The sequence below is a fragment of the Zonotrichia leucophrys genome, chromosome 5 (assembly GCF_028769735.1).
Source record: "Zonotrichia leucophrys gambelii isolate GWCS_2022_RI chromosome 5, RI_Zleu_2.0, whole genome shotgun sequence".
NCBI classification, from domain to species: domain Eukaryota; kingdom Metazoa; phylum Chordata; class Aves; order Passeriformes; family Passerellidae; genus Zonotrichia; species Zonotrichia leucophrys.
In genome coordinates, this window is record NC_088175.1 from 47,484,511 (window position 1) to 47,503,874 (window position 19,364).

Sequence of the window (19,364 nt, forward strand, 5' to 3'; positions counted from 1 at the left end):
TGCCTGGGGGGGTGTGAGCCTTGTATGAGGGGCTGTGGATTTGTGTGTGGGGGCTCTGGGGCTGGCATCGGGGCCTGCAGGTCTGACCTGAGCAGCTACATCATAATTTGGGGGGCTATGGGCCTGTCTGGGGTCTGTACCACAAGCTGGGGGCTGTAGATCAATCTGGAGGTTCTGGACCTGACCTAGGGGATCCATGGGCCAGTGGGGGTCCTTCAGCCAATGTGGGGGGATCTGGGCTGCCTGGGGGCTTTAGGCTTAGCTTGGGGGCTGCAAGCCTGACCTGAGGGGGTTTGTAGAATTTTGGGCCCACCGGGGGGAGCTGTGGAACCCCCTCAGGTACCAAGAGCAGGCCCAGGACAGGCTCTCCCTATCCCAGCAGCTCCCCGTCCTCTTTTGGCAGCTCGTCCTCCCTGGTGGCCTCAGTTGGGTGCCTGTCATCATCCTCCTTGTCCCCGTCACCGTCAGAGCCAGTCTCATCCGAGTTGTCCTCCAGGTAGCGGTATCCACGTGTTTTGTGGCGTGGGCGTGGGATGCGGGGCAGCCGCACTTCCATGTTCCACGCCACCTTCCGTTCCATCCACAGGTATGTTCCCACCGCCACCACCAGCGTCAGCAGCATGATGGACAGCTTGGCCTGAGGCACACGGAGTTTTGGGATTGTCGTGGGGGTGTGTCCCCAAAAAGCCTGGAATCTCTCGAGTGGGCTGGGGCATATCTGGGACTTACCTTCATGGGCAGCCCCGACCACAGGTAGACGGCGAAGATAGCCAGGGCCTGCCACCAATGGTAGATGGTGAAGATGAAGTCTTGGCGCTCCTTTTTCTTGTACAACATCCCCAGGAGGACTGTGGCAGAGACTGGAATCAGTGTCCCCTTCCTGTGCCATGTCCCCTTGGCGTGGGGGACAATCACAGTGAGTCTGTCCTGCGGATCCAAGGACTGAGGCCACAAACTCGCAGTGCCAGGGAACATGAGGAGCAGATGTATGGAAAAACTTGGGACAACCGAGGCTATTTTGGGGACCACCAAGGCGTTTTGGGGACAACAGAGGCTGTTTTAGGACCTTCCCACTACTCACTGCTGATTCCGGTCTTGTTGAGGGCGCTGCCGGTGCCCCAGAGCGCGGCAATGCTGTAGAGCAGCGGTGCCTGCGCCAGGTACCGGGGCTCCGGCGCCCAGCAGAAGAGCGTCACCAGGAGCACAGCGTGGATGAGGGCTCCAGCCAGGAGCGGGATGTGCCGGCGCAGGCGCAGCATGCACAGGGCCAGGCTGGAGCACACCGAGGCGGAGAAGCCGTAGGCCATGAGAAGATACGCCAGCCTCTCCAGCCCGAGGGCACACACGCCGTAGTTCTGCAGTGAGCACGGGCTCAGCATCACCTGTTCCCCCCTCCATCACCTCCCACCCCGTCACAGATCCTACCAGGGAAAATCCCGTGCAGACAAAGAGCACCTCGAAGCCACTGTAGATGAACAGTGGGAAGAGGTGCCGCAGGCGATAGTCCCGCATGTGCTTGAAGGGCAGCTGGAAGATGTTGCCCCAGCCGATGCTGCGCATGTCGATCTCCTCCATGGGCCGGTACGCCGCGCCGCACAGCACCAGCACCTGCAGAGTGCCAGCAGGTGAGGTCCTGCCATCATCCAGCCCATCCCTGTCCCCTCCCGCCCCGGCGCTCACCACCAGCATGGCGAGGAAGGCGGCGGCCATCAAGGCGCTCTCCACGATGATGAGGTTGACGCTGCGGGGAAGGCTCTGCAGCACCGTCTTGTTGAAACCAGGCAGCGTGCCGTGGCTCAGGGTCCCTGCCAGTGGGGCACAGGCCGTGGTTAATTCCAAGCGGGGGGCTCCCGGTGCCGCCCCGCGCCCCACCCGCAGCCTCACCGCAGTGCCTCACTGCAAAGAGCGTGTGGTTGAGTTGGTAGAGGTAGTTGTTGAGGAAGAAGACCATGGGCATCTGAGCGCAGACAAAGCTCAACTACAGGATGCAGAGGGGTGCACGCTCAGTACTGCTGGCGTGGTCCCCCACCCATCCCAGCCACCCCACCGGGGCTCACGTGGAAGCAGGAGTAAAAGATGGTCTGGAAGATGATGATGTAGGCATTGCAGGCGTCCCGTGGTGCCCGCTGCTTCTCCTTCTCCTGCTCCTCCTTGTAGTTAATGTACTCGTAGTACTTCTGGGCCATCCTGCATGGAGCAGTGGATCAGCCAGCACCCCATGCATGCCCCACCCACCCTGCCCCCCAGTACTACCGCATGATGTAGGTGCCCATGGAGGCCCAGAGGGGCACGATCACCATGCCAATGGCCACTGCAGAGGGCACCAGCGTGTAGTAGCGCTCCCAGTAGTTGCTGGAGACGAAGAGGGCGTAGATGCCAATTGCCAGGAACATGGCCCACTTGGTGCCAAAGAACCTGCCAGGGCAAGGAGAGGAAGTGTGGGTTCCCTGCCAGTGATCCATGCTGGCTGGGAGCGTGGTGGGGCCGTACCTGATGAGGATGGGTGTGTAGAGCAGTGCTGCCACGGGTGTGACATTGATGCCCATCAGCACCTTGCGGTCAATGTCCTCCAACCGGATATTGCTGTACTTCACCTCCCGGTAGGTCTCGTCATAGTGAAGGATCAGCTGCATCTGCAGCAGACCTGGGGGGGTCCACGGGTGGTCACCCCATGCCCTGAACACCCCGAGTTGTTCTGGGGGTCCCTGGGAGGTCCCATACCCAGGTAGACGCTGTAAGTGAGGGTGCCAGCCAGGCTGGCAGCCACCACGTTCTTGATGACACCGAGGCGTTTGCGGCGAAAGTACTTCTGCTCTTCTTCCTCCTCATTGTAGTCAGGGTGAGGACCCACAAAATCGTCCAGCTGTGGATGATGGCAGCTGTCACCACTCGGGGATGGCCACCACACACCTGCTTCCCCCCACGGGTGTTCCCCTGGTCTCACCTGTGTCTCTGTCCCCTCGGTGCCCAGCCTGGCGCTTGGCTCTGTCTTCGCCCCATCCTGGCAGCCGTTGATGTCCTTCTCCATTAGTGCTTCTGCAGAGCCCTGGATGGCATCAGGGTGGAAGGGACCCTGTTGGCACCCAAAGTCTTGCACCCATATGTTTTGCATCTCTGTGACCTGCACACACAGACCCTGCACCCTCATGCCCAGCACCCCCAGCCCTTGCACCCCTACATCCAGCACCGTGTACCCATGTACATTGCATCCCCAAGCCCTGAACGTCTGTGCTCTGTACCCACAGAACATGCACTCATGGTTGCACCCCTGTGTTCTGCACCCCTGCACCTTCAGATCCTGCACCCCTGAATCCCGTGCCCCCTACCCAGCTTTGCACTGCCCAGAACTGCACCTCTGTGCTCAGCACCCCCAGCCTCCTCACAGCCCCCCGGCCCCGTCACACCGACCCCAGCCCTGCTTGCCCGTGCCGGAGCTTCTCGGGGCGGGGCGGGAGCTTCTTCCTCTTTCGGTTCGCGCGGGCGAGACGGAGGTGGTTAAAGGGGCCGTTCCCGGACCCTCCCCTCCGCTCCCGGACCCCCCCGGTCCCTGCCCGCCCTCCTCAGTGCCCCCCCGCCGCGGTCGTTCTCAGCACCCCGGCCTCTGCAGCGCTCCTCACGCCCAACCCGCACAGCACCCTGACCCCCGCGCACCCCCCCTGCTCCCCCATCGCACAGCCCGCCAGCCCTAACCCCCTCCGCCTCCCTGTGAGCCCCCCGCCTCCCCAGCGCTCCCACCGGGCCTCGGGGTGGGTGCTGCCTCCTCGGGGTGCCCGTGGCACTGGGTGCCGTGCCCTGCTGCTTTCGCTTCCCCTTCCCGCTCCGGGGGATGTGCCAGAGTGCCTGGGCGGGGGGACACCCCAGTCGGGGGGTGTAGGGCACGTGCCTATCCTGGTGTCACCCCCAGAGCTGGGCTGGGAGGGTGCCCGGGTGCGTGGCACGGCGGGGTGCCCCGGGGCAGGGCGAGGGCACTGCTGGGCAGGGCGGACGGGGTGACTGACATCTTCGGGGCAGGATCTGGCCCAGCCGGTAGCGGGGGATTCTTGGGATGGGACTCCTGGGAGGGTGCTGGTTTCTGCAGGATAGGGGGGATTCACATGGAACAGCCCCAGAAGAGTCATGGCAGTGGGGCAGGGGCAACACCCATCCTGAGGGCCCCCCACACCTCAGGCAATGGGAGCCACCCTGGGGTGCTGGGGCAAAGGGCCCTTCCTGGGAGCAGGATGAGTGGAGTCTATTGGTCATGGAACCCTTGGGAAACAGGATGAGGGGTGTTAGTGGGGTCCCTGTGGGTCAGGGTAGTCATGGTAGCAGCATGGTGGGTGTCTATTGATCATGGAACCCTTGGGAAGCAGGATGAGGGGTGTCCGTGGGAGCCCCATGGATCAGGGTAGTCATGGAGCAGGATGAGGGGTGTCTGTGGGACCCCCATGGATCAGGGTGGTCATGGAGCAGGATGAAGGATGTCTGTGGGGTCCAAATGGGTCAAGGTTCATGGTGGTGGTGAGGTGGCCATGGGAGTTCCACCATCCCAAGGGTGAGGTCCCATTCCATGGTATCCCATCCCAGACCTTGTCCCCACTGCCAGCCCCACGGAGGCGGGGCCCAGTCCTTCCCGCCCCTGGCCATGGGGCCCAGCCCCACAGCATTTAGGGACCCCCACCCCGAGCCTCAGCAGTGCCTGCCTGGCCTCGCGCTCCTCCAGGTTCCACACGAGCTCCCAGGTAAGCACTGCGGGGTCCCCAAAGCTGGCACTCCCTGCATGGCACCCCTTTGACACCCCCCATGCTGGTGGGGGCTGTGGGGCACAGGGGGTGTTCCCTCGAGGAAGGGTGGGTGTCTGGGCATGGAGAGGGAGAGGGTGACAGATGGGGGGCTGCAGCTCTGCCCCCCAGGTTTGGGGGTGTCTGGTCCCTGAGGTCCCCATGGGTGACCCTAAATCAGCAGGGCAGCCTGGGCAGGTCAGTGTCCAGAGGATGGCGATTATCCCGGGAATCCCAGGCATCTCCTACGGCCTCTGGCAGCTCCTCTGGGCTGAGTCACCCCACAACCAGGACGGCCCCGAGCACCAAGCCGCTCTTCAAAGGTGCCGCGGGTGACTCCTCTTGGGATCGAGCCGGCATCTCCAGCACTTCCATCCTGGCATAACCCACGCAGTGTCTCTCTCTCCCCAGGGCCACCACGCTCTCCATGGAGACTGGCAGCTCCTTCCAACAGCTTGGCATGCAGCAGCCCCTCGAGCCCCCCAAGCAGCAGCTCCTGGGCTATGGCAAGTGCAGCAGCACGGGCAGTGATCCTGGCAAAGATCCTGGGAAAGCTGCTGGGTGCAGTGGAAGCAGCGGGATCGGGAAGGGGCCAATGCCAATGGTCTGCAGCACTCCATGGTGAGAGCAAGGGGCTGGGGGCAGGAGGGAGACAGGGAGGTGGGCAGGGGAAGCTGTGGCAGTGCCAGGGCAAAGGGGACCCCGGGTTAGTGCTGGGGGAAATGTCTGAGGTCTGTGAGCCACCATGTCCCAGCATGGCCCAAGGGAGAAGACAGGATCTGCAGGGAATGGTGCTGTGTTGGCTGCTCCCAGCAGCAATGGAGACCGGTGTGTGCAGACTCCTGTGCTGTTCCCAGGGAATCTGGGGTCCAGTTTGCTGCTGGAATGGGATAACGTGGATTTGGGATGACATGAAGCTCTGAGGAGTTAGAATGGAGCTGGGTCCCCTCTAACACCCTCGTCCCTACAGTGGGAACCCCTACGCAGGGCTGGTGAGCCATCTGCGGGCATCCTGGCTCTCAGGGAAGACTCGGCCCATGGAATATCGTGTGGCACAGCTGGAGGCTCTGGGACGCTTCCTGGATGACAAGAAGCAGGAGATTCTGGAAGCCACTGAATTGGATATGGGCAAGGTAAGAGGGGCTGGGAATTGGGAGCTACCGGCATCACATCTTTCAAGTCCTTCATGCTCCCTTGTCTGGGTGTTGTATCCTTGTGAGGGTCTGGGCAGAGGGGTGTCTCTTCCTTGGGGTCCTGATTCCCCCTTGATGTGCTCCCAGGCTGGTGCATCTCTAAGTGCTGGATCTCTGCAGATCCAGGGATAGTGGAGGGACTGTGCTGTTGATCCCACCCCTGGTGCTCTGAAACCAGGCAAAGGCTCTGTTGGCCTCTCGGTGACTGTCTGAGGTGGAGGCGTTTCACACTCTGGTCTGCATCCTGGGGGTCCACGTGACCTCCACAAGGGTGACATCCTGGGGTGCTCCTTGCCAACCCGGCACGCCCAGGATTACTGGCATTGTGCAATGTGCTGGCACTGCACATTCCTGCCAGGGCCTCCAAGGGACTGGTTTCTCTGGCATGGTGGCATGGGCAGGGCTCTGGATATAGCTCGGGGTATTGTGGCATGCCAGGAGCTCCTGGATGATCTCCTGGAGATCCTCCTGATCTCCACACTATGGATAATTCTAGTGGTCACAGCTCATCATCTCTGGAAGTGCTGAAGGCCAGGTTGGATGGGGCTTGGAGCAACCTGGGCTAGTGGAAGGTGTCCCTGCCCATGATGGGGCAGAATTGGATGAGCTTCAAGGTCCCTTCCAACCCAAACCATTCCAGGATTCCATTATATAACCCTCACCTCTTTGTTCAGCATCAGTGAAGTGTCCATGCCCTCAGCAATGTCTTTCCCTGTCCTGCCATCTCCCAAGGCTCCTAATTGCCTTGTTTGTTGGAGGCGAGGCCTTCTCCTTCAGCCAGGCCTTGATAGGCATCAGTGCTCTGAGTGTGTCCATCATCTTTCCTAATTACTCCTAATTAGATCCGGTTGTCCAGTAATGAGCTGGTTATGCAGCCGAGCCCTCATAGCTAGATGGACACTTCACCTGCTCTTACGTAGCTGAGGTGGTGTCTCACCTCCAGTGGTGCCAGTTCCTCTCTGGTGCTGATGATTGGTGGCACTGGGATGACCTCAGACTTAATGTCCTATCTCACAACCTTTGTATCCCATCAAAATTCCTAATGAACCATCATCTTCCTTATCCTGGTGATGCCATCATCATCCTGGGTTGAGAATGGCCCCGTTGCTTCACTCCATTACCTCACGTGCCTCCTGTGCTCTCGCCTTCAAGAGGGTTCTTGCAACTCCTGGCAGCTGCCTTTTGGGGACCTGAAGTTCTCTTGGTGGTGGAAGATCCTGGGAATCAGCAACCAGCCTTCCCAACCCCAAAGTGGCGTGGAGATGGGAGGAAGACTCCAATCCAGGGATGGTTTTGGGTTGGAGGAGTCCAAAATATGATGTCACAGCACAGGAGCTTTGCTCCCCCTGCTCCCCAGGTCATGAAGGGGTTCCACTGAGCCTGCTGGGCTATCCCTGGTGTCTTCACACTTCTCCTGCAAGGATGATATGGTCCCAATCTGTGCTCCGCAACTATCAAGAGGACCCACTTCTCCATCACAAGGGCTTTAATTAAGCTGTGGTTTTTATTACTTCCCTTTAGTCAAGGTCTTAAGACTGACTAAATTTAAGACTAAAAGTGCAGCTTTAGTCCACAGGCAGTGGAAGGGAGGTTAGGGCTTTGCTTCCTGCTTGAATATCCAAGTGGGAAGGATGCCTTCCACCAGGACCAGCTCTTCAGGAGCTTTGGTGACATTGCTTTGGCTCAGGATTCTGTTGCCAGTTCACAGTGCTGAGCTCAGGAATTTAGCAAATAGCATGAAAATTTTAAATTTTGGGTTTTTTTTTCCTTCTGGCCAAGTAACTATTTTCATAAAATTTCTGGGTCACTGATATTTCCTAGGAGTTACAGGAGGTGATGGAAACTTCTGCTGAAGAGATCCTCCTGCTGTTCATGTTTGGAAGAGGGGAGAGATGCCTCCTGGGGTGATGGGATTGGTGTTGGGGTAATGGGGTCTGTGTTAGGGTGACAGGGTCAATGATGGGGTCAGTGATGTGGTGGCACTTCCATGATGTCTGTCCCCAGCCATCCTTTGAGGCTTTCTTCAGCGAGATCCTCCTCTGCAAGAATGAGCTCAATGTCACCCTCAACAACCTGTGCAACTGGATGAAGGATGAGCACGTGGACAAGAACCTGGTAAGAAGGAAGCTCTGGGGAAAGGGAAGTGGGGGAGAGGATTGCTGGTGAGGAAGGCAGTGCTGAGGTCATGTTCTTCCTCGAAGGTGATGCAGCTGGACTCAGCCTTCATCCGCAAGGACCCCTACGGGGTGGTGCTCATTATAGCGCCCTGGAACTACCCCATCCACCTCTTCCTGGTGCCCCTCATTGGGGCCATCGCTGCTGGTGAGCCCAAACTTCAGTCCCCTGGCCTGGAAGTGCCAGGGTGTCTCCAGGGGTCTCATGCCCAGAAGGGGTGGCGGTCACCATGTCACTGTGTTGATGTCCTGTTCATCTTCCTGCAGGGAACTGTGCCATCATCAAACCCTCAGAGATCTCCAAGAACACAGAGAGACTCGTTGCTGAAACGCTGAGCTGTTACCTGGACAGTGTGAGAAGCCCTTCTTGTCCTTGTCTGTTGTTCCTAGACCATGGTGTTCCCAACCCTGCCTCACACACACCATCCCCACACATCATCTATGTGCAGAACCTCCTTCCTCCGTCCTCAGCCAATGTCCCAGCTTCCTGGGATGCTGTTGGTGGGGACACATGGTGACACAAGGGGATGTTTTCTGTTTCCCTGCAGGACTGCTTTGCTGTGGTGACCGGTGGTGTGCCAGAGACCACCAGGCTGCTGGAGAACAAGTTTGACTACATCTTCTTCACTGGTACGTCCCATGGGACAGAGCAGAGCCCTGCCTGGATTTTGTATGAGGAGAAAGACGGGTTCCCTCCAGACATCCCTGGAGAAGAAGGCAGGGATTGGGTTGGAGGATCTGGGATGTGTATCTGAGGTCTGGTGGGACTCAGTGCCACATCCCAGAGCCGCACGATGGCTGATGGGATTCCCACCTCAATCCATGTTTTCCCTGCCCGCAGGCAGCCCCCCGGTGGGGCGGATTGTGATGACAGCCGCTGCCAAGCACCTGACACCGGTGACACTGGAGCTGGGGGGCAAGAACCCCTGCTATGTGTCTGACACCTGTGACGTGACCAATGTGGCGCGGCGCGTGGCCTGGGGCCGCTTCTTCAACGCGGGGCAGACCTGCATCGCGCCCGACTACCTGCTCTGCACCTTGGAGATGCAGGAGAAGCTCATGCCTGCCCTGCGTGAGGCCATCACCGAGTTTTTTGGCCCCAACCCCCGGGAATCCCCGGATTTTGGCCGCATTGTGAGTGACAAGCAGTTCCAGCGCCTGCGGGCGCTGCTGTGCAGCGGGCGCGTGGCCATCGGGGGACAGATGGACGAGGCCGAGCGCTACATTGGTGAGGCTTGGGGGTCACTCACATCTTGGTGAGCACATTGGGGGTTTTCAGGGTGTCTGCATACAGAGGGGAGGCTCTAGAGGGAAAAGAGTTTTAGGGGTGCTTAAAAGTGGGTCCTGAGGGGAGGTTTCATCTCCGACCTCTGTGCCTGGCTGATGCTGTCCGGGTTTCCTCTCTGCAGCTCCCACGGTGCTGGCAGATGTGCTGCCCTCAGACCCTGCCATGCAGGAGGAGGTCTTTGGGCCCATCCTGCCCATCGTCGTCATCGCCAACATGGATGAAGCCATTGACTTCATCAACGCACGGCCACGGCCATTGGCTGTCTATGCCTTCTCCTGCGACAGCAAGGTGTGTCTGTGGAGCAGAAAAAGTGGGGAGGGAAGTAAGGCACCTCCTCCACGAGCCCCAGGACGTGCTCTGAAGGGTCTTTAGAGACCCGACACTCTGGGAACATCTGATGGGTAAAGTGGGTAATATTTGCCAAGCGCACGCCCCTCATCTACCTTCTCTTCTCCCTCCCAGATTGTGAACCAGGTCCTGGAGCGGACGACCAGCGGAGGCTTCTGTGGCAACGACACCCTGATGCATGTGACACTGACCTCGCTGCCCTTCGGAGGCGTTGGTAGGTGTCCACTGGGACATGTCCTGGCCATTGGGAGCCAGGTGTGATCCGTGGCCTGAGCCATGGTGAGGAATGGGAGTTTCTTCCTGCAGCCAGTGTGGTTCTGGGCTGGATCCCTTAATGTCCCTCAGGAGCCAGGTTGTACCTCCATTCCAACTTTTGGGACAAAATAGTAGGAACAAAGTGCTTACGAAAACCTGGAGAACCTCTTACAGGATCTTGGAGAAGAAGAAATTTTTGGTCTGCAGAGGCACCAATTTTTGCTTTGTCAGGTGAAAAGTGAGGCTGCTTAGCCCCGGGCTGTGGGTGCAGCACAGTCCAGGGATACAGGAATACAGGAATGTTGTTTCCCAGAATACTTCTGGATGACTTGATCTCTTCCCAAAATATTTCTGGGATAAGTCCCTTCATTTGGTGCTGCCCTTGCTCAGCATCTCTGTCGGGGCTGGGATCTGAGTCAGACATAATGAAACACCCAGACAATTAATTCTTCACCTGCCTGTGGCTCAGGGAACAATTTTTTGTACTTCTCATTCCGTAACTTATCTTAATTGGGAATGATTCAGACCAACCACCTTCAATTATTAGGTAAAGCCATTTTAGAGCAGGTGAAGGGGCTGAAGTCATTGGGGTGAGATGGCACCAAAGCTTCCATGAGAAGTCACTTAACCTCTGGTTAAACCAGCCACAGGAACTGGGAGAACTGGTGTTGCCAATGTGGCTCCAGGCTTCCAGGCTTTTAGAGTTCTGGGAAGAGGGTCTAACAGCTGCAGCCGTGGGGAGATACGGTGGAGCATCATGGAGTGAAATCAAGACTTGCAGAACCCAGCAAAGCTTGTGTAGATAAATGGAGGTGGGTAAAAAGGAGATGCTGGGGCCTCCAAACTGCTGAGCTGCAGCAAGAGTGGCTGGACTGAGCATCCGTATACCTGGAGGAGGCACTGGAAAAATGGAATTCCTCCACCATGTCTGCTGCTCAGAAAATCCTGCAGGTGTCTTTTTTCCTCATTTTGATGCTTGGAGAAGGCATCATCAGGAGCAGTCCCATCCTGAGCATGGACCTGTCCTGTGTGTTCCAGGGAACAGTGGCCTGGGCAAATACCATGGGAAGTTCACCTTTGACACCTTCTCCCTCCACCGTGGCTGCCTGCACCGGAACATGGGGCTGGAGACGCTCAACACCCCACGCTACCCACCCTACACCCAGCAGAAGTTGGGGCTCCTCACGACCACCTTCGAGGTGAAGCGCAGGGGCACCTGCACCCTGCTCTGAGGCTGCCATGCCCTGCTCTGGAGATGCCACGGAGTCAGCGGGAAGAATTGGAACTGTCCCACTCTCCCTCTTCATCGCACTCCCCACTTCCTTCCTCACTGTGTCCTTTGCCTCGCTGGAGCATGTCAGACAGCCAGGATGGACATCCTCTCCTGCACCCTTTGTGGCCTCTGCTCCAAACCATTTTCCAGGACACAGATGAAATGACCAAAATCTTTTTCTTAGTCCAAACTTCTCTTTCTGCTGGAGAAGTGCTCCCATCAGTCCCATCTCCCCTCACACGGACTTTTCCTTTGGAATGAACCTCCATCCCTCCTCGCTGTTGCTCTTTGCTCCGTGTAACTCTGCCTGTAGTAAAGACTTTGCATCAAACTCTCTCCCAGCCTCTCTTTGTGCCTCCCTCCTCTGGTCTGTGGGGTGCTGGGAGGGTTGGGGGGCGTTCCCTGCCCCAAGCAATCATAGCTGGAAGGGAGGTGTGGCAGGGCAGGCAGCCAAGGGGAGGGGACAGGCATCCAAAGGGCAGGACAGGAAGCTGGCAGCCACCCTGTTAGCTGAGAAGAGGGAAGTTGTGGTTGCTAACCCCAGTGCAACCATCCCACGCTGCACCTGTGGGAGCATGGAGACTGGAACTGTTTTCCCGCAGCTTCCTGAGAGCGAGGCCAAGAGAGCCCCCGGGGGCGATGGTGGGAACGGGAGTGTGGATGGTGACGCCCTGAGGTGAGAGTGTGGAGGGACAGACGGGTGGCAGGAGGGGTCCCGGTGCTCCATCCTCTCCCTGGAGTGGCACCTGCATGCTCTGAGGAGCTGGGATGGGGCTGGCATCCCTCTAACACCCCTGTCCCCACAGCAGGAACCCCTATGCAGGGCTGGTGAGCCACCTGCGGGCATCCTGGCTCTCTGGGAAGACTCGGCCCATGGAATATCGTGTGGCCCAGCTGGAGGCTCTGGGACGCTTCCTGGATGACAAGAAGCAGCAGATCATGGATGCCACTGCCTCTGACTTGGGCAAGGTGAAAGGGGACAGGAGCAGGAGGACTTGGTGGCCAGAGGAGCTGAGGGGCTCCCACGGCCTCATTGGGTTCTCCAGCTCTGCCTCGGGCTCACAGCCTCTGGATTTGGGAGGCTGAGATGAAGCATGTCAATGTCACCATACACCAAAGTCCATCCTTGCTCTGCCACAGACAGAGGGCGTGGTGGGGGGCACCTTGACAGGGATAACCATTCCCACACCCACCAGCCTCAGTTTCCCTCTTCCCTGGGAAAATTAATCCCAGATTTCTGTCCCTGCTCCCTGCCCCGAACTTCCCACCTGATGTTACCCCCCCTTTCCTCCCACGGGGCTCATCCAGGCTGTGACTCTCTGAGCCTGGATCCCTTGGCTCTGCAGCCAGAGCCTTAATACCACACAGGGCTCATTGTCTTCTCTTTCCCAACCTAGTCCCTTTGGACACCCTCCCTATTCTTCCTGGTGTCTGGATGAATGGGATCTGCATAGTTTTTCCTATTTTTAAGCAATCAGTGCTTAAAAGCATCATGTTGCAGACACAGGGGGTGCTCAATGCCCTTAGGGATTTGAATCCAGCATGGGATGTAGAGGGCTCCAGTCCCCAAATCCTGGGCATAACACTACGGAGCATTGGGATAAGAGCTGCAGGATATGCCAAGGTCACATGTTGCATCCTTGGAGTCTGCAGGCACCCTTTGAAACTGAATTATCTGAGATCCTCATGTGCAAGAACGAGCTCCATGAGACCCTGAGCAACCTGTCCCGCTGGATGAAGGACGAGAAGGTGGACAGGATTCTGGTGAGAGGGAAGAGGAGAGAGAGGATGGGAGGCAGAGCTGGGTGGGATGGTGGTGCAGGATGGGACCTGATGTGGTGGGTGTCCCACAGGCGGTGCAGCTGGACTCAGCCTTCATCCGCAAGGACCCCTACGGGGTGGTGCTCATCATAGCGCCCTGGAACTACCCCATCCACCTCTTCCTGGTGCCCCTCATCGGGGCCATCGCTGCTGGTGAGCCCAAACTTCAGTCCCCTGGCCTGGAGGATCCCAGCAGTGCCAAGCACTGGTGAGGGCACTTCATCCACAGTGGGGCTGGCTGACACCATGTCACAGCTCCAACATCCTATCTGTCTTCCCCAGGGAACTGTGCCATCATCAAACCCTCTGAGGTGTCCAAGAAGACAGAAACACTTGTGGCAGAAGCGCTGCCCAGCTACCTGGACAAGGTGGGACACTCTCCCCATCCCTGTGGCATGGTGGGGCACCCCTGCACACACAGGGCTGTGCTCTGAGCTGGCCTTACACACCAGCTCTGGTTTCATATACTGCCCAACTTCCTTCCTCCATGCCCAGCCAGTGTCCCAGCCTCCCAGAGTGCTACTGGTGGGGACAGATGGTGACAAGAGGGGGCCTTCCTCATTTCCTTGCAGGACTGCTTTGCTGTGGTGACTGGTGGTGTGCAGGAGACCACCAGGCTGCTGGAGAACAAGTTTGACTACATCTTCTTCACTGGTACGTCCCATGGGACAGAGCAGAGCCCTCCTGGATTTTGTATGAGGAGAAAGACGGGTTCCCTCCAGACATCCCTGGAGAAGAAGGCAGGGATTGGGTTGGAGGATCTGGGATGTGTATCTGAGGTCTGGTGGGACTCAGTGCCACATCCCAGAGCCGCACGATGGCTGATGGGATTCCCACCTCAATCCATGTTTTCCCTGCCTGCAGGCAGCCCCCCGGTGGGGCGGATTGTGATGACAGCCGCTGCCAAGCACCTGACACCGGTGACACTGGAGCTGGGGGGCAAGAACCCCTGCTATGTGTCTGACACCTGTGACGTGACCAACGTGGCACGGCGCGTGGCCTGGGGCCGCTTCTTCAACGCGGGGCAGACCTGCATCGCGCCCGACTACCTGCTCTGCACCTTGGAGATGCAGGAGAAGCTGCTCCCAGCCCTGCAAAAGGCCATCATTGATTTCTATGGCCCCAACCCCCGGGAATCCCCGGATTTTGGCCGCATTGTGAGTGACAAGCAGTTCCAGCGGGTGCAGAGGCTGCTGGGCAGCGGGCGCGTGGCCATCGGGGGACAGACGGACGAGGCCGAGCGCTACATCGGTGAGGCTTGGGGGTCACTCACATCTGCATCCTTGCATGGAGCACATTCCAGGTTTGGAGAAGATTATGAGGGGAACCGGGTGCTTGGGCAGGTGGTTTTTGGTACAGGAGATGTGTCCTGGGGGATCACCAAGGTGCCATCTCCAACCTCTGGGCCCGGCTGATGCTGTCGGGTTTCTTCTCCGCAGCTCCCACCGTGCTGGTGGACGTGCAGCCCTCAGATCCTGTCATGCAGGAGGAGATCTTTGGGCCCATCCTGCCCATCATCATCATCACCAACATGGATGAAGCCATTGACTTCATCAACAGCCGGGAGCGGCCCTTGGCTGTCTATGCCTTCTCCTCGGATGACAAGGTAAATCCAAGCTAGGACTACACCTGCCCTGTGCTCCTTGGCAGCTGTATCCAGCCATGTTTGTGCTCCAGGTGTTTCCCTTACAGCACACAGCCCTAGTCAGGGGGTATGGATTGTGTTTGGAATTAGTGGAATGGGGTGGGAGACCCATGTCTCATGTTTTTCATGTCACTCCCAGGTGGTGAACCGGGTCCTGGAGCAGACAAGCAGTGGTGGCTTCTGTGGCAATGACACTATGATGCATGTGACACTGCCCTCACTGCCCTTTGGAGGCATTGGTAGGTCCAAAATCCCCAACCCTGGCCGTTGGGAGCCAGGTGTGATCCCACCCATGGTCAGGAAGGGTCTCAGGAGGAACACTCAGCTCCAGAGGGCTCAGTAGTCCATAGGGAAATTCTCCTCCAGAAGCCCTTTGCTTCATCTTGGGCTCTTGGGCTTTGCTGGACACCCATGGAGCACCCTGAAGTTCTTTCTCTCCATATTCCCCATCCCAAGCTCTGTGCTCCCTGGATCCATGGAAATGTGGATTACCACACAGGGAATCAGAGCTTGAAGCAACCTGGTCTAGTGGGAGGTGTTCCTGCCCATGGGAGGGGGGTGGAACTGAATAATCTTTAAGGCCCTTTCCAACCCAAACTATCCTGGGATTCCATGATGGAGACACTTGCTTTTTATGGGATGATCTCCTCTACCAGCTCCTGTTTTCCACTCCTGTTTTCCACCTTTTTTCCTCTCTTCCCACTCAGCTGGCCAGGAGGCATCAGTGACTTCCCTTTATCCTGGGGCTGCCGATGTGTGAGGAACTGCACCCAAGGCATCACCCCAACCATGATTAGCATTTTATCAGGAAGACTGACTGGCTCAGGCTGACTCATGGCATTTTATCCCATCTGTTACTAAATCATGTGTGGATTTTGTTACTTTTTGCGAGCCTGCCTGGCTTTCCTGTGCTTGTTCCTGGCCAGCCAGCTTTCACCTCCCGACATTGATCCCTGGTGCCACCTTGCCAAAGGCAACTCTGTCATTGTGCCTCTCCACCCCTGCAGTCTTGCCCCCTTGCAGCAGGGCTGGATCCAGCATGGATGGGATGACTTTTGGAGGGTATTCCTGTGGTAGGGAAGCTCATCTGGTGGGAGCATCACCTCATCGGTGACACCCATCCAGTTGCTAAACATCTTAATTGAAATGGTAAAATCCACTGAGGAGAGAGTTTTGGGGAATTTCTCCACCTTCCAGCCTGATCTTCCCACTCCAAACATCCACTTGGGTGAGCACTTTGGATCATGGTCCTCTTTGGGTCACATTCCTGGGAAGCTCATCCATGGCTTGGAAAGCAGCTGGATGAAGGAGTGGTGCTGCTTTCACAGAGCTGGGAGCCTAATTTTGGGTTCTTTGACCCAAAGGATGACCAGATCCAGCTGCCCACCGGGGTGCTGTGCTGTGTATTGCAGGGAACAGCGGCCTGGGAACGCACCACGGCAAGTTCAGCTTTGACACCTTCTCCCACGCCCGTGGGTGCCTGAAGCGCGGGATGGGCCAGGAGCCCCTCAACGCCCCGCGCTACCCCCCCTACAGCCAGAGGAAATTCGGGATCATCCAGGCTGCTTTAAAGACGGCACGTGTGAGTGACTGCACCCTGCTCTGATGGTGTCTACATCCCACTCAGGACATCTCTTGCTGCTGGTCCTGGTGCTCAGCTGCAATGAAAGGTGTTTCTCAACATCCTGTGTGCTTCCCTTTCACTTCCCTGCACCCCTGCTCACCCCAAGAGTCCCTTGTCCCCCACATCTCCCTCCATTCCAGTCCCATATCCCTCTTTTCTGACTGTTTGGGGCTTTATTTCCACTGGTACCACGAGAGCAGAAGGGTCTCCTGTGCCCCTCATTGTGCACTCTGCCTTGAGAAGGTCCACAACAACTCCCTAATCCTAAATCCTTGAGCTGGGACGATTCTGGTTTCTCCTGCTCTATGATCCCAGTCTCCTTTGCCCCACGATATCAGTGTCCTTTGCCCTGTGTTCCCAGTTTCTCCTGCTCCACGATTCCAAGTTTCCTTTGCCCCATGTTCCCGTTTATCCTGCCCCATGATCCCAGTTTCCTTCACTCCATGCTGCTCCATTTTGGGGGGCTGCTTGTGCCGGTAAAGGGATACCCATTCCTGCTAGGCTGTCCTGGCTGAATCCCACGGGGATTTCGCCGGGTGGACAGATGGGGAGAAAGGGACGAGGCAGCTGAGACGAAGACAGTTTAACAGGGAATGGGAACCATCCCTGATGCCCGCATCCCTGTGCCGGCCCTGAGGGGTCGGGGCCAGCGCTGAGCCCGTCAGAGGCAAAGCCGGTCTTTGTAGTGAATCCAAGTACAAAGGATTCACTGGGCTGCTCCCGCTTCGAGACCGTCCGGCAGCCGTGGCCGGAGCTGCTCCAGAAACGGGACGGAGAGCGCCGGAGGCTCGGGAAGCCCTGGAGGAGCGGGAGCCTCCGCGCCGGCACCGCAACCGCGCGCCTCCGCCATAAACACGCGCTTCCTCCCCTTTCCGCCCCACCAATCACCGCGCAGCACGGCCGCGCTCCGCCCAATCAGCGACGCTTCTTCCTCTTTCTTCCCGCCCCCTCGCCCTTTGCGTGACTCCCACCAATGAGAAGCGCGTCCGCCGTCCCTCGCCCCGCCCACGACGCGCCGCCGTACGCGCATGCGCAGTGCCCGCCGGGGCGAGCAGGGGTCAGGACGGCGGAGGGCCCTTGGGGCAGGTGAGGTGCGAGGGGGGCCCGGGGGGCGGCCCGGGGGGACCGGGGACGGCCCGGGGCTGCGGTCACCCCCGGTGGCGTGTGGTGGGCACCCAAATCCCACCAGGGGCAGAGGGGGCGGCCCGGACACTGCGCTACCCTCCGCCGCCATCCTCTCCGAAGGGACACACACAGGCTGAGCGGGGACTTGGGGGGTGACAGGAAGGATCGGTCCCGCGGGGGAGGCTCAGGTGGGTGCGGGGCGACGGGGGGGAGGACCGTGGGGACGGATATGGGGAGACACGTGGGTCCCTTGGAGGGGGCAGGACATCAGGGCCCCTGGATCCTTAGCGGTGGGATGGGGAGGGGACACCTGGGTGTCCCTGAGGGGTGCGGGTCCCTTGGGGGAACAGCTGGGTCCCTTATAGGGGGTGGACAGGATACTTGGGGGATGCACTCGGGTCTCTTAACAGGGGGCTGCAAGGAGGGATAGGATGCCTGGGTGCCTTGAGAGAGGTTGGAAGAGGAAACGGGATGCTTAGATCCCTGGGGGAAAGCACTGGGGGTTCTTTGTGGACTGTTGGGACAGGAATGCCTGGGGGTCTGAGTCTCTTTGGGTGGAGGAGTGGGGATCAGGGTGCCAGTGTCCCCGATGGGAAGTGGGGGCCCCTGGCTGCCCCAGTCCCTTACTGGTATTTGCTGAGGTTCCCTCTGCCCCCCAGGACCGGCCATGGCAGCGCTGCGACTGCTGTACCAGGCTGCCCGTGCAGGTGAGGTCACCCAGGAATCCCCAAACCTCCTGAACCCCCCAAACCCCATCGTGGCCCTGCTGACCCTCCTGTCCCTCCCCAGGCCCCCTGGCCCCACTGGGCTCCCTGCGCCCGCTCAGCACCAGCACCCCCAGGGACTGTTACAGTGAGTACAGCCATGCCACCCCCCTGGGGGCCCAGCTCCCACCCCAGGGCTCTGCAGGGTGGGCACAGCTCCCCTCTTCCCGCAGAGTACGTCAACATCCGGGAGCCGGCCATGGACATGCGATCCATCACCGACCGCGCCGCCCAGACCCTGCTCTGGACTGAGCTCGTCCGAGGTGAGACCCTGCTCACTCTCCTCATTTGTGGGGTGACCCCTCCCTCCCAAATATGCCATAACCCCTCTTTCTCCCCCGCAGGCCTGGCCATGACCCTGAGCTACCTTTTCCGTGAGCCGGCCACCATCAATTACCCGTTTGAGAAGGGCCCGCTGAGCCCACGGTTCCGCGGGGAGCACGCGCTGCGCCGGTACCCGTCCGGGGAGGAGCGCTGCATCGCCTGCAAGCTCTGCGAGGCCGTGTGCCCGGCACAGGTGAGACTTCCTCCCCCTCCTCCCCCTCATCCTCCTCACCTGGGGCTCCGGCCGTGATGGTGTCCCCATGCCAGGCCATCACCATCGAGGCCGAGCCCCGCGCCGACGGCAGCCGCCGCACCACGCGCTATGACATCGACATGACCAAGTGCATCTACTGCGGGTTCTGCCAGGAGGCCTGTCCTGTGGATGCCATCGTGGAGGTGAGTGGCGCCTGCAGGAGGGACTGCAGGGACTCCCCTGTCCTGCCACAGTGACCCCAAGGGTGACCCTGTCCCATCCCGGCAGGGCCCCAACTTTGAGTTCTCGACGGAGACGCACGAGGAGCTGCTCTACAACAAGGAGAAGCTGCTCAACAACGGCGACAAGTGGGAGGCCGAGATTGCAGCCAACATCCAGGCTGATTACCTGTACCGGTGACGGCCCCACCCGCCCCCCAAATAAAGTGTTTGGGGGTTCTCCCCCTCTGCTGGCACTGTGGGTGCCAGCCCCTTCCCATAACTCTGTGTCTTTTCCTTTCCAGTGCTGGGGGCAGAGCCCCTGACCCCTGGGGGGACCCCACCTGGGTGTGTGGTTG

The 19,364-nt window shown here is 58.9% G+C and overlaps 4 protein-coding genes across 9 annotated transcripts; 3 read left to right on the forward strand and 1 right to left on the reverse strand.

Annotated features, from left to right (window-relative positions):
• Positions 1-49: 49 nt before the first annotated feature.
• UNC93B1 (unc-93 homolog B1, TLR signaling regulator) lies at positions 50-3,038 on the reverse strand. Its single transcript, XM_064715166.1, has 11 exons — positions 2,945-3,038; positions 2,722-2,863; positions 2,491-2,644; positions 2,254-2,415; positions 2,058-2,187; positions 1,885-1,978; positions 1,681-1,805; positions 1,426-1,608; positions 1,082-1,355; positions 730-848; positions 50-637 (listed from the first exon to the last, which is right to left on the reverse strand). Exons 1-11 carry the CDS (start codon positions 3,026-3,028, stop codon positions 371-373), a joined length of 1,734 nt encoding a protein of 577 aa, XP_064571236.1. The 5' UTR covers positions 3,029-3,038; the 3' UTR covers positions 50-370.
• Positions 1,523-11,627, forward strand: LOC135448859 (aldehyde dehydrogenase family 3 member B1-like). Of its 3 annotated transcripts, none has more exons than XM_064715168.1 (11): positions 1,523-1,625; positions 5,172-5,381; positions 5,731-5,893; positions 7,958-8,068; positions 8,155-8,275; positions 8,395-8,480; positions 8,676-8,757; positions 8,969-9,355; positions 9,537-9,703; positions 9,878-9,977; positions 11,057-11,627. In XM_064715168.1, exons 2-11 carry the CDS (start codon positions 5,188-5,190, stop codon positions 11,248-11,250), a joined length of 1,605 nt encoding a protein of 534 aa, XP_064571238.1. In that variant the 5' UTR covers positions 1,523-1,625; positions 5,172-5,187; the 3' UTR covers positions 11,251-11,627. The 3 variants fall into 3 exon arrangements, with proteins under 3 accessions (XP_064571238.1, XP_064571237.1, XP_064571239.1); XM_064715167.1 differs by lacking the exon at positions 1,523-1,625 and adding an exon at positions 3,218-4,721; XM_064715169.1 differs by lacking the exon at positions 1,523-1,625 and adding an exon at positions 4,732-5,083.
• A 158-nt stretch (positions 11,628-11,785) lies between these two features.
• On the forward strand, positions 11,786-16,487 carry LOC135448868 (aldehyde dehydrogenase family 3 member B1-like). 2 transcript variants are annotated; one of them, XM_064715182.1, is made up of 10 exons: positions 11,786-11,967; positions 12,098-12,260; positions 12,945-13,055; positions 13,145-13,265; positions 13,395-13,480; positions 13,685-13,766; positions 13,977-14,363; positions 14,552-14,718; positions 14,897-14,996; positions 16,170-16,487. In XM_064715182.1, exons 1-10 carry the CDS (start codon positions 11,867-11,869, stop codon positions 16,361-16,363), a joined length of 1,512 nt encoding a protein of 503 aa, XP_064571252.1. In that variant the 5' UTR covers positions 11,786-11,866; the 3' UTR covers positions 16,364-16,487. The 2 variants fall into 2 exon arrangements, with proteins under 2 accessions (XP_064571252.1, XP_064571253.1); XM_064715183.1 differs by having other exon boundaries at positions 11,822-11,967; positions 12,101-12,260.
• An 855-nt stretch (positions 16,488-17,342) lies between these two features.
• On the forward strand, positions 17,343-19,288 carry NDUFS8 (NADH:ubiquinone oxidoreductase core subunit S8). Of its 3 annotated transcripts, none has more exons than XM_064715184.1 (7): positions 17,343-17,467; positions 18,166-18,213; positions 18,296-18,358; positions 18,444-18,533; positions 18,615-18,787; positions 18,862-18,990; positions 19,076-19,288. In XM_064715184.1, the coding sequence occupies exons 1-7, from the start codon at positions 17,410-17,412 to the stop codon at positions 19,205-19,207; spliced, it is 693 nt and encodes a 230-aa protein (XP_064571254.1). In that variant the 5' UTR covers positions 17,343-17,409; the 3' UTR covers positions 19,208-19,288. The 3 variants fall into 3 exon arrangements, with proteins under 3 accessions (XP_064571254.1, XP_064571256.1, XP_064571257.1); XM_064715186.1 differs by having other exon boundaries at positions 17,450-17,472; XM_064715187.1 differs by lacking the exon at positions 17,343-17,467 and adding an exon at positions 17,603-17,694.
• Positions 19,289-19,364: the final 76 nt, after the last annotated feature.